At 45.8% G+C, this 13111-nt stretch overlaps 1 protein-coding gene across 1 annotated transcript; it reads right to left on the bottom strand.

Annotated features, from left to right (window-relative positions):
• Positions 1-2427: 2427 nt before the first annotated feature.
• On the bottom strand, positions 2428-12811 carry RpS3 (ribosomal protein S3). Its single transcript, XM_084601484.1, has 4 exons — positions 12677-12811; positions 11877-12101; positions 9681-9963; positions 2428-2663 (listed from the first exon to the last, which is right to left on the bottom strand). The coding sequence occupies exons 1-4, from the start codon at positions 12704-12706 to the stop codon at positions 2473-2475; spliced, it is 729 nt and encodes a 242-aa protein (XP_084457610.1). The 5' UTR covers positions 12707-12811; the 3' UTR covers positions 2428-2472.
• Positions 12812-13111: the final 300 nt, after the last annotated feature.

Here is a 13111-nt window from a genome sequence, read left to right as displayed (position 1 = left end):
GTTTTGAAGCATACTTCAAAGGCCAAACACTTTTAATAACCGCAATTTTCTATTCCTGACAAAAAAAAAATAATGTATCCACTGTGATTCCTTTTCATTCAGCATTCAATTCTTTGCTGACTAAAAAGCAAGGCGCCCGTGTGCTGTGCGATGTCAGTGAACATTAAAGAACCCCAGGTGGTCGCAATTTTCGGAGTCCTCCACTACGGCGTCTCTCATAGCCTGAGTCGCTTTGGGACGTTAAACCCTACAACTCACAACCCAAAGAAACGACAAACGGCCAAAGCATGCACTGAACGTATGCACGCCTGGCATACAGATGCAATTGACCTACGCGTTAACGATAGGCGTTGTATGGCTTTCCAACACACCCGAGAGTGCTTGGCACCTTAGCGTCATCAAAATAGCGCTTCAGCTGTGCTTTTGTCTGAGGTAGGCCACACACGCTTATAACATCAGAACAAAATCGGAAGTTTTGTTGTTGGACAAGTCTCCTATCATTTCGAGATAGTCAAGGAGTTTGCTTCGCTCGCTGCTCACTTCTACCTCCACCGGCGATTCAAAAGGCTGCGAGAACGTGCACGAGACATTCCTTCGCAATTGCTTGTTTCATTAAATTTTCTTACGAACACTTATCATGCTCTACGCCTTTTAGTAAACAGGGTTAGACTTTACGAAAAGATAGGGCGAGGTTTTACGAGCAAGCAGCGTTCCGCAGACAGCACGCGGACCCACTTCGTCCTTTTCAGGCGCCACCTGAAAACGCCAAAAATACCAGTTAACATTATGTATTAGGCTCAGGGCGAGACCACTGACACTGGTTCCATTGGTTCAACCATAGCCTCCTTTATACTCTATGGCTCAACTAATGCGGCCTTTGTACAGTCACATGTAACTCGCAGCACTACCGTCCTGCTGCTATTCTCACAGTCAATAGAGTTGCATTTTTTTTTAGGCAATACCCGGATTATGTTGAATTCGATGCCCGAACATCGAGGCAGCCGGCTCGGATCTGTTTTGGAACAATATTGCATTTTGGAGTATGGAGCACGGAAAGTAGTTTAGAGCGGAATTGAGCTGCACTTCCATCCCTACAGCAGGAGCCCGAAACCGAAGGCTCGCCGTGGTGCCTCAGTAGCTAGAGCAGTCTGCTACTGAATCGGAGTACCTCGGTTCTAAGCCGGCCGTTCTGGTGCGGCGAAAAGCAAAAGACGCCGGTGTGCTGTGCGATGTCAACCCTCGTTAATTATTCCCGACAAAAACGGTGCGCGCCGGGAAAAGGGAAACAGCAGTGCCAGAATAGGGCTGCAAGAGGGACGTAGCGCAGATTTTAGGGACATGTCAGCGACGGCGCCGGAAGAGGGCCTTCGGGAGCCTTTTTTTTTTTTTTTTTTTTTTTTATATATATAACCTCCTTGGGAGGCTCGATGTACGTGCCCCTACTGCTGCTCGCTCCAAAGGCACATATCGAAGCACCCAAGGAGGTTATCCTCGAAGCTCTTAAAATTTCAAATGTGACGTCCATAGAACGTTCTGGAAACCGCTAGGGTGGTAGAACGACGCCAGCCTGCTCACCCTTCTTGTATACGTTGCCACGTGCGCTGAAGAGCATTCCATACCGCTACCGGTGACGATACACCAAGCCTTAGTGCCGGGCGGGGAAAACCCAGAAAGTAAGTCATGGCAGAAAAGCCTAGAGCAGCTTGAAATGCCGCTCGCCGCCGGAAGAAAGCAGCTATGTTGAAGCTAGGGCAGCAACCCGAAAAGTAAAACAAGTTCAGCAGCACACCAGCAGAGTAACTAGGCTTTCGTTTTACTAAGCAATATGCTACTAGGAATCGCACAAGAACAAACACTGCAGAAAGACCAGCAGTTATACAATTTAGAGAAACATGCGACCGCATACCACCACCACTCCAGACATGCATTTACAAAGAATGCTCCCTATGCTGACGATGCCAGACCACTTCCTCCCCACCGTTATCTTTTTTAATTTGCCATATGCTCCATTCTCTTTAACTTTAGTTTGCCTCTGGTTGTGTGATTTTTTCTAATATTTTTCTCACTCCTACCCTCATCTTCAGGCATCCATTGAGACGTTACTGCACAATTCCATTCCTCAAAAACCAACCATTTTCGACATGTCTGCTTTCCTTGCACAACCTATGGTAGCAGCAAATGCTTCTGAAGCACCAGCTCAGACTTTAACAAACACTGTATGTGCGACACACTTAACTCGCAAGAATGGCACACTGCGCGGCACGTGACAACCCTTAGGTGCACAATGCACTGTCAGCAGTATCTCAAAATGCTGAACTAGAAAGCTCAACCTGATCCACGCAGATTGAAAGCAACCTATGCAACTAGAGAAATTTATGCTATTCACGGCCCCTTCAAAGTGTACAAAATATTACAAGCTTCAAAAAATGTGGTATGAACATTTTTTTTTATTCGCCAGCAGACAGCCATTGCTTAGGCAGGGGCAGAAAGGGCAGCAGCCTTGTCGGCGGCCGCCTTCTCAGCATAGTCTAGGCCAGTGGCATCCTTCTTCGGCTCCTTCTTAGGCTCCATGATGGAGACGTGGTCAGGCAGTGGCTTCTTGGGTCCAAGCTTGCCATTGGGATCACACGGCAGCATAATTTTCACCTTGATTCCCAACACGCCTACAGAGAACAATAGAAACGCAACACAATCTTTAGCAGCACAGCTCGAAAAACTCTAGTGCCGCGGATATGAGCTAAACATTTACTCAATCTTATGCAAGTACTTCAAACTCAAGCTAGTCCCTATGCCCTGATAAAAGAAGGTCTATTAAGGAACACATTAAATACAGACTATTAATACATAGAGGTGCAGAATTCTGAAAGACCGCTTTCTGCAGTGGTTATTTTTATGAAACTTGAGCAAATTGCAAAACAAGCCAAAGTGATCGACATCAATAGAACCATTTCATATGCCGCCCTTACAGCATCCTCACTGAGGTACGGAGAATTCTAAAATTTGACCCTAAATCTTTACATGCCCTGCAAACTTATTATAATCTGTTTATATAAGTGCTGCATAGACTACCTGTTTTGAACATACTCAAAAAAAAAGGAATTTAATCATTGCTAACTTTAATTAATCATAGAAAATGTACATTTCTCATCACTGGGTTATATGGGAAGATACTGCTACTTAAGGGAGCCCTGACACTTCTGCAACTTCCTCATATTTTAAAGCAACTTTACAGCACAATTTCCCCAAGTTTTAAGGTCATAGTAACAAGATATTGCAGCAGTTGAATGCTTTTTAGTACCGCAAATGATAATTTACATCGTGGCCTGAATCGAGGAAATTTCCACGGCAACCTACGGTGCACGACTTCACCGGTCACCAGGGCAGTCTAAATTCACTCTGCATTTGGTCAAATTCAGACAAATATCAGGGGTGGAAGCAGGCATGAGAGCAGCAAAAGTCCGATTTTGGAGCATGTTTGGAGCAATCTATAGGCTATCTTGGGGCACTTTGGAGCAGGCTGACGGATTTAAATGCAACTAAGCACATTTCCTCCTCACACCTAAAGAAAGCTGTATTTAATCTGGCCTCCAATAATGCAGAAAACTGCAGCAGAAATCCTGGAGAGGAATTCCTTTTCTTGTGTTTCGAGGCTTCGACCACGCGCAATAGATCATTGCACATTCGATAAGAATTTCTGGACAAAGCATGCCAACAGGAAGCGAAAATGCAGTCCTGTCACAGCAAGGAAGCGGCGATTATCAGCAGGTGGTTCTGCCGAGCCGAGTGTCCGTTCAGAATCAGTGCAATCTCGCTCCCAATGTGATATGCGATCTCGCGCTGAGTCGGTCACCAGCCAGCGATTGTGAGAACCAAGATCTTTTAGCTGTCGAGGCACGAGTGAAGCGTTACTTCACCAGTGACGACAGACATGCCAGTGAGCGTCACCGCGCATGAGCGCCTCGCTGCATGCGGACGTGCCACTGCAATTTCGTCGAGTCGCACACCAGCCAGCGAATGTGAGACGGGCCACGATCTTTCGCCGTCGAGCCGCGGGTGCAACGTTACTTCGCCACTGAGGATCGACACGCCAGTGAGTGTCGCTATACACGAGCGACGAGTTCGTCCAACAGAGAAGTGGTCTTGCAACAGTGATTACCGCCGAACTGCCAAGCAGTGGAGACACGTTTCTACGGTGCATCTTTCAACTCCGAGGTGTGCCCAGAACAGTAAACCGAGAGCCAAGGCAATCCTATGCCATCTACGAGCTAAGGCGCTCGCGGGTGCACGCTCGCTTCCTCGGAATTGGCGGCGGCCATCATCAGAGTGCCGAATATTCACCCAGTGAACGTCACACTATTAAAGCTCACCTCACAACACGATTTGTGTCCACAGAAATGGCAAAAGTGCAAGCATCGAGTGTTTGCGAATCGCTTTGCGCTGTTTCAGCGACAAAGCGCAAGTTCGCGCTGGCTGACTAGCAGGAAGATACCATTTCCACCATCTCCAGAAGAGTAGACTCTCAACAAATTAAGGAGGTGCACGAAGCCCATCTCTTGAAAGGACAAAGGGCTAAGAAATCGCCTGCTGCCAGAGGCACTACAGTGCAGGAGCATTTTAGACAGTGCGTGCCAGGTTGGAACTTTCAAGCTCGTTTTCTACTAACTTCATTTTGAGCTTATCATCTTGCTTGTGGAAAGCTTAGCATCGCAATGGCTGCTTGGATTTTTATCCCATTTGTTTTTTTGTAATTGCTGAAATTTGCTTCACATCAAAACAAGTCTCAGATTTGCCATTTAGACTCACCATTTTTTATTACACAGTAATTAGAGCATGATACCTTCTAAACATAAAGAGAAGATGCATACTTAAATCAGCTAGGAAAAGAGCAGGAAAGTTTCTAGGCAGCTTGGACTGGCTTGACTTAGCGGGAAAGCAAGTCAAAAGGAGCCTCTTTCGAATGAACCCAAAATGGCCACGACCCAGCAGTTTTGTTATTTACCAACCAAATTTGATGAACTTCACAGAAATGGTGGAATTGTTAGCTTTTCTTGCTGATTTCAAGTATTCAAACGTTTTCCTTCTGGGACAAATAGTTCCGAGCTATTAGTAACGTATTAGAAAGGGCAGAACACTAACACTCGGACAGGCACTAGCACTCTATCTATTGTCTATGAAAAGCTACAAGAGGAAATCAAAAGACTTCACAACCTATGCAAGGCAGCTCATGTTTACACGCTTTATACGCCAAATGCTGTTGCGGCAAGAGGCGCTCAAACTGTGCAATATTTACTTTAGCAGACCTCAGGAGTGGTAGCAGCAACAGTCATACTGTACCAGCTGGATATCTGCCTCGGTACACACCCTATCATCCCTATATACATTGGATTAAGGGGAGACGCAGGTCTTAGAACGGTCGAAAATGGTCAAAAAATAGAATTTGAGAAAGGCCCATTTTCCGAAGGTTTAACCTTTAGAGCATCTGCATTGAAATTATTAACGCTGAATTCGGTCAGGAAATGCGATAAAATCAGTTTTCAAAACATCACGGCAGCCACGAAATGGCCCCCGGAAAGAGGAAATTTGTTTGAAATTCCCGAACGTGCCGGGGCATTCCAGCCAGCCAATCGTTGCTATCTTGAGCTTGTTTTGGAGCTGTTTTCTTTGTGCGCAATTTGCACCATCTCAAAATGGCGTCGTTCAAGCGGAATGACAGTGCGCGCTGGTTTTTCGAAGGCCGTTTATGGTCTCCGATTGGCTGTCACGCAGTGCGCTTGATTCCGAGTCTCCCATTGGCTGCCATGACTAATTCGTCATCCTTTTTTTCTTTGTTTTGCATTCGCCACCGTGGCTGCCGCTTCACGCGCGTCTGCATTTGCGCTTAGTGCACAGTATATTTTTTTCCCCCCTTGCAATCGAGATACCGGAGAACGGTAGATTGTAATCATGCACGCGACGAGCCTGCCGCAAGCCTGCCATTGGCACTTGCGTTACGACACCGCGGGTTCAAATTAGTGCAAATTGCATCCCGAATCACGGTACACTTGATGCCGTCGCCCGTACTATTCTACGGCAGAGCCGTGCACTGTGTTGAGCACTCGGCGCAAAGTCTGTTCTGTCGGAAAAATCGGCAACCCAACGCGAGATTCACCTCGTCCTCAGCGCAGAATACGATGCCAGTACAGAGTTCAAGATTGTGGACATGAAGTGTTAACTTTATCACGCACATGAAGCACGGAACCTGCAGCAAGATCGCGAAGACGCGAGCGGTCAACCTCACGAGCATCAACGGACATTTTTAGGGCCACCCAAGTGTTTGCCACGGGGAACTTGGGCCTCCTTAGAACCAGTCTCCTCAAGAAACCGTTTTCAGGGCTCAAAATACTTTCCTTGGAGTTGGACATCCTAGCCCCGCGCTCTCGACGGGTCAAAAAATTAAGTCAGCCCATAACTTAATGACAATGACATTCTTTTTTTCACTATTTTAGCATTTACACATCCTCAAAATTTCAAAAAAAAAAAAAAAAATGTTTCCTTGGATGGAATAAGACATTTTTTGTTGTTTTGCAGGAGGAAACAAAAACGTTCTGATCCCCTCCTCCCCTGGGACAGCCAGGGGTCGACCTTGGCCTAGTCGACCTCGACTGCTGTTTTCTTTCCCAACTCAGCGAATACTGTGCACAGAAAGCTAGAATTTGCTGCAATGTTGCATTGGTCCTTGTTGTAAAAAAAAACGTATATTTTGAAAAAAAAAAAAAAAATGTTTTATTTGTGTCAAGAAAGTGATGCTTTTGTTTGTTTGTTTGTTTTTAGCTACAATTTTCTCGCAGAGTTTCTTTTTCATCGCTTACTCGGTTAATATGTTGGTTGTAACTAATAACCATTGTGAAGAGGAATTCCGCCTCTACCATTCAATACTAGACACTCCTGTACCAAGCAAGTTTTGTTAAAGAAAAAAATACATTAATGGCACCACCCAAAAACCACCCCTTTTCCCGCGGACAGGAAAGTGTTAAGTGAACGAACTAGTGCATAGATGCTTCCTAGAAAAATCCCTTCTGACCTGGCCAAGGTCGCTCTTTCCATGCTGATGTTGCTCTGTTAGAACGCAAAGGTTGGCTGCATGTTCAGGAATTATTAGTTGTAAACAGGGGACCTATTGTGTACTGGGATGAGAAATTTCATCTTAATTATTCAAGCTGGGCTTCGAAAGCAGAGCAAATGCTGCTGAAACTACGAACTGCTTGACAACGTAAACGAAACTATCGGCCCGATGTCAATGTGTATGTTAGCAGCAGTGCTGGAACCCCGACTAGAATCGGCGGTACGAGCAAACAATCGCCCATAGAGTGCTCGGAGGCAAACCAATATGAAGCAGACATCTTTCTGTCAGTGAAGATGTCTGCACGAAGCAGTTTCTAGTCAGGAAAGAAAAAAGGCAGGCAAGATGCTGAGAATGAAATAAGCCACAGTTCGAAAAATCTAGCCAAGAGAGAATTCTAAGAGTGCTTTTTTGATAAACTAAGTGTTGGCTATATTGTGCGCTGGAAAAATAGGAAACTAAACTCCATAAAAATGAGCTTTCTAGTGCAAATGTTGAAGCTTACATTTTCTTCAGCAGGTTTGGGGGTTTTCTATAGGAATTTCAAACTGCACAGCATTTGCCCGGCTCATTCGTGCTAGCGTTCACTCCCTTGGACAAGCAGTAGGCAGCGAGAGAGTAAGTTCGGATAACCTCAGAGACGTACACCCACCATGGAATCCAAAACTACATGGCCGGACCGACTGAGCAGATTGGCTACAAGTATAAGGGCAAATCCCTAGTGTGCAAAAAAGGGTGGAGCGCCATTTCACTTTAACACTACCTTTGTGAAGTCGCTATCTGTTCCCTTGAAGCTTTCACCACATTCGAGCTACAGCAGCCACTTCCAGCTTTCCAGCCAACAGGGCACAGCAGCGATGCATTCAAAAGAGGCAAAACTTGCAATATGGGCCCTAAATGACTAGCCTGATAAGTGGCCAATTGTACTGCCAATAGTCATGTATTTTCGCATCCTAGTGCATTGCACACCCTGAAGGTCTCAGGACGCTAGCTCACATGCTACTTACCGCTCATCCAGGCAATTGATTGCTACAACCAATCATCCAGGTAAATGATTAAAGCAGTTGAAGTTATGCTGATGGAACCATTTTGAATATAAAAACAGCTTCCCATATGACAAGGAGGCATTCTTTAATAAACAGCCTCAAATTGGCACCCTGCATCAAACAGGTTGTGAGCAGAAGAGCAAGGCACTAACTTTATATTATGGCTGCATCTTTATATTGCCAAAAAATAAACCTGCTGTAAGGCCGCGTTCGAGGATGATCACTTCCAGGTGCACGTCTTTACATGCTGCCGCTACTCGCCTGTTAGCTTCTTGTATTGTGCACGCGGTCCCCCTTCTGCCCGCGTGCCGCGTGTGGGGAAAGCCGACCGGACTGTCGGCGCTGGCTTTGCAGGACCCTTTTAGCCCAAAGGTCATTCATGGGGAGAGGCACAGCGGAAAGTGCTGCCGGGTGACCGCATATATGGCACCCTTCGTTCTGGCCGGTAACGAGCACCCAAATGACACATAAGCTTTTTTCCACTGCTACTCTGTGCAGTGTGAAAGGCAGTCTCACTTATCTTGTCCGCTGATGTGACAAAGAGCGCCAAAAGAAGCCCTTAGGAATTGACTCGCGCATTGTTCTCAGAGCGGGCAAGCCAGAAGCTCCTTTTTCCTCCGGCGCCGGGCCTTCAGCATAGCGGCTGGGTGATCTCTCCCTTTTCGTGTTGTTGCCACAGTAGTAAACACGGGTGGCGCGTGGCAATGCACTGTGGAAAGGATTTATCCAGCAGTGGCAGCGTGGATGGGGCGGCGGTGTGCAGGAGACAAGTGGGAAGAAAGTCTCCTAACAGGAGAGGGTTCGACACCCTCACCAGAGAAAACGTTTTGCCGTGCTCTTTGTTATAATTTGTATAGCTAGTGGGGCCCTGGGTTAGAGGCTAAGGCCAATCTGCGGGGCTGTGCCCATGTAGCATATTTTCTCATTGGAGAATTGATGTGTGGGGCCAGCCTCTGAAAATGACCGCCCCTATTTCTTTGTTTTGTGAGTGTGCAAAACGGGATGTGAGCAAGTCAAGTCTGAGCTAGGGCTCCATGCGTAGGCATGTAACGTCCTGTTCTACTTAGGTTCTAACCAGTCAGGTTGAAGAGTAAAGTAGCGCAAAGTGTTCTATTTGTAAATTCATTTCTGCTTAAGTTTTACTCTCTGTATATATGTACTGCTGTAAATATATGCTCTACCATCATAACCTTAGAGTACGCCTCTTGGTCTTCTCCACACCGAACTACATGACAGGAAGGTCTTTTAAGAACCTTCGGAAAAGGAATGAACAACATAAATTCTACTCCTGCCTTGTTCACATATCAAACATGTGCCCTTTTATATTAAGACCTACTTCTTCACAAACACTGTCGCTGAAGAAATGCCTGTAGCAAGAAATAAATTGCAGCCACAAACTTTAGACATACTGGTGACAACAAATGCCAACCATAAATGTTTAACATACAAATATCATGGAATGGGGTAGCTTCCAGAGCCCCTCACAATAAAGTTTTTTGTAATGGCATGCCCAAGACACATAGCTTAGTCCATACCTTGCCGCAGCAGCACATGTCGCACAGCAGTCTCGACGTAGTCGTTGGTCGGCTCTCCACTGTGAATCATGAGGCCATCCACGAACTTCATGGACTTTGCTCGCTGGCCACGCAGCTTGCCAGAGACGACCACCTCGCAGCCCTTGGCACCACTCTCCATGATAAAGCGGAGCACACCATAGCAGGCTCGACGCACAGCCAAGCCTCCAATCAGCTTGTAGCGCAGAGACTCGCACTGGGCTATGGCACAAAGGCCACGAGACGCCACCTTCTCGGCATACAGCTGCATGGCAAAACGAGAGTATGTGAGACCCAAGGATTAGCTGCACGATTCCCCCAAAAGACCACCAGGCACGGTTCAACAGCACAAGTAGGAAGTGCTTTCTGCAGTTATGCAACTGCAACTATGAGCACGAGGCTAGTTGTTGTCTGTGCTCGGAAGCACTGTCTTGAAGAATTTTGACACTGCCCGTGTATCGGTGGGCACTTCAACACCAGTCAGAAAAGTAACTGCAATGGTTAAAAAACCTACAATCTGTTTTTGATATGTTTCCCTTGACTGCTGCGCCTGATATACGACTAGCAGTAGGCGAAGTGGTGTTTCTACAGAGAATGCGTTGTTCGTAACAGAACAAGTCAAGCTGTGCAACGATGCTTCACTCCCAGCAAAAAGCAACAAAAAGAAACCTCTTTCCTGTGCCAAAGGGGCTATATCTAATAACAGCAGCAATTCAATTCACAATAATTTCTTGTGGGAAGCAAACACGGAACCTCCCAGCTATCGTCGCAACTAATCACCCTGCATATTTACCTGCTACTATCTCACACTGACCGTTGCATGTCTTCATAGACTTCCATGTGTGCGCAATAGATTCAAACACACTGTTGCATTGCCCTCGTAAGGAGTATTAAGAGATCCAAAATTTTTATGGTGTGTGACCAATAGTTCCCCAATCACCATTTTCACCGATCTTTGCCTCGAGGAGGGGCGGAAGCAGGGTCAAACATTTTGGGGTAGCTCTGTGAGCAGTAATAAAGCCATCTTGAAGCACTCCACGTTTTGGAGCATGTTTCTGGAGTCAGGAGTCTTTATAATTGCGAATTTCTTCCTTTTCCAATGGCTCGTGGTAGTTTGCAAGGCCTCCTTCGCACGCTGCTCTTGATTCTGTCATCACCAGTGATTGAAAAGGCTCAGAGGTAATGTGCAATAAATTAACTCTAATAGCTTGTGGCTTGTTCCTAATTTACTTGCAAATCAACATTTATTATACTCCATAATTTTTTTAATTATGAAAATATTATGACATGTATTTGTTCGGCCCAGTGTGTTACCATCATTTTGGGCCATGGCACAGCCCCTATAGCGTGTATGTGCAATTCACAACATGCCTTCACCTTGCTGCATTTCTTCACCATAATGCATTTCACCATAATGCATTAGATCGCAATTTTCGCAGAAAATATCGTCAATGGGCCATTGTGCGAAAAGATAGCATTCTGCAAAATTTAACAGCAAAGCACTCGAGCAGCAGTTTGGAGCAAATGGAGCAGCACTTCCCCCCTTGCTGAAGCCTTAGCCTCGAAAAGAAATGTGACATGCTTTCGCATACTTCACATTTAACCAAACATAGCTAAATCGGATGCAATCTTTTTTTTCTTCGCATGGCTGCATGAGTAAAACTTGGCAACAGCAACAGGAAACAGCTTGATCCCTGATTTATCCTAGCTGTTCAAAAATCACTAGCCTGCGTTATCACACATCACAGATTCGACTGCAGGGGACACAAGCTACATGCAGGCTAGCTGGAAACGACCATGTGCCAAATGTGCCAAAAGCAAGAACCAGCTATTTCATTATGATTCAGAGCATAAAATAACTATGCTGTAGAAAGAGAAAATATATTATGCAAAACTGTGAAACACCAATGCAGTTCACCCGTACCCAGCAAAAGCAACTCATCTGCTTACAGCTTTAATATGAGGTCCAAACATAATAGGTAAATGTGTCCTCACACAACACTAGACAAGGCAGAAGTACATACATCGGTAGAAAAACAGAATGAACAAATTGTCACCTCTCTCTACAAGATACTTCCAGTAAAATGACTCCTTAAGCTCTGGCGGTTAGCTTCTCGGTGCTCCGTGAAACAAGGGTGCCCACAGAAAGCATGGATTCCGAATCCATGCCACCCTCACCTCCACAGTGCCTTCGGGGAAGTTGAACCTCTTCTGGACGACGGAGGTCAGTTCACGAATCCTGCGTCCTTTCTCTCCCAGCACAGACTGGGTTCGGGTCGCAAGGATGATGATCTCTGTGTTCTGTGGCGTAACTCGGACCTCCACGCCAGAGTAGCCATCTTCGGCTAATTCCCTCCTAAGGAACTCATTCAACTCGGCCTTGAACACGCCGTCCGCGACGAACTGCACACATACCAAACAGCCATATCAACATATCATTGACGGAAACATGAGCACGATCGCTGTCGCAGTTGTTTCAACCCACAGAAACTGTGGTTGTAACGAGTGTTTACGACAGCGCGATTGTTCTTGATCACTGCAATTGCGCTGAAAAGCAGACGCAACTCTAGGTGTCATCTTTAACAAAGCTGCATCCTAGGCAGCGAACGGTCAACCACGCCAGTCAATGGGCTTTCTCAAATGAACTCCAGCCGGCTAACCAAATTGTCGCCGCTCAATTATACTCAGGCAATGAAACTGGTCAACTTAATGAAGTGTGCAAAGAATGAGAACCTTACACAGGAATCTCGACAAGCATCCAAACTTTAACTTGTTTAAACAACAGTATCGCGACGAAATGCCGTATTCCCCGAACGGGATGGCTCAGGTGGGCCACTGCAATCTCTTTTTATCGTTGAATCTGCACAAGTCCATAGCACAACACAGAAAGCAACTGAAATACTAGGCATTGTTGTTGCTAATGGCACGCATATTTTGGACGTAAACATCACAATATGCAAGAAAATTTCGTTGCATACCTTCCTTTTCTTACTGATTGGGTTCGCCATGTCTGCTGAGAGACCGGAAAAGGCTTTTCGCGGTGTGAGGACCCACTTCCTTTCCACACACAGGCTTGCTCCCAAAATACTAAACACTAGGAACTTGCTAGGTGACGCTAGTTACCACTGCATTTAAAACTAAAATTTGTCTGTTATGTGGCGCTACCTCGTGACAAGTTACGAAGTATGTGTACAAATTTTGCTCAACAGAGGCCAGTAGCATCGCGTTTTTTAGCATCAACGGGCTGTTTTGCATCACGCTGGTGCTGACGCGCGCTCAGCTTGAAATCAATGTAATTCTGTACTTTTCGAACCTATTATGTCTACTTCATTACAAACTAAAACTCTAATAACGTTTTTTTATAGTGAACTAACACTGCGTGCTTCGCTAAGCGTGTTATTTATTTTTGTTTT

Source organism: Amblyomma maculatum, chromosome 4 (genome assembly GCF_055883805.1).
Source record: "Amblyomma maculatum isolate TAMU_Amacu chromosome 4, ASM5588380v1, whole genome shotgun sequence".
NCBI classification, from domain to species: Eukaryota; Metazoa; Arthropoda; class Arachnida; order Ixodida; family Ixodidae; genus Amblyomma; species Amblyomma maculatum.
Note: the sequence above shows the minus strand (reverse complement) of the source record. Positions and strands in the feature narration are given on the sequence as shown.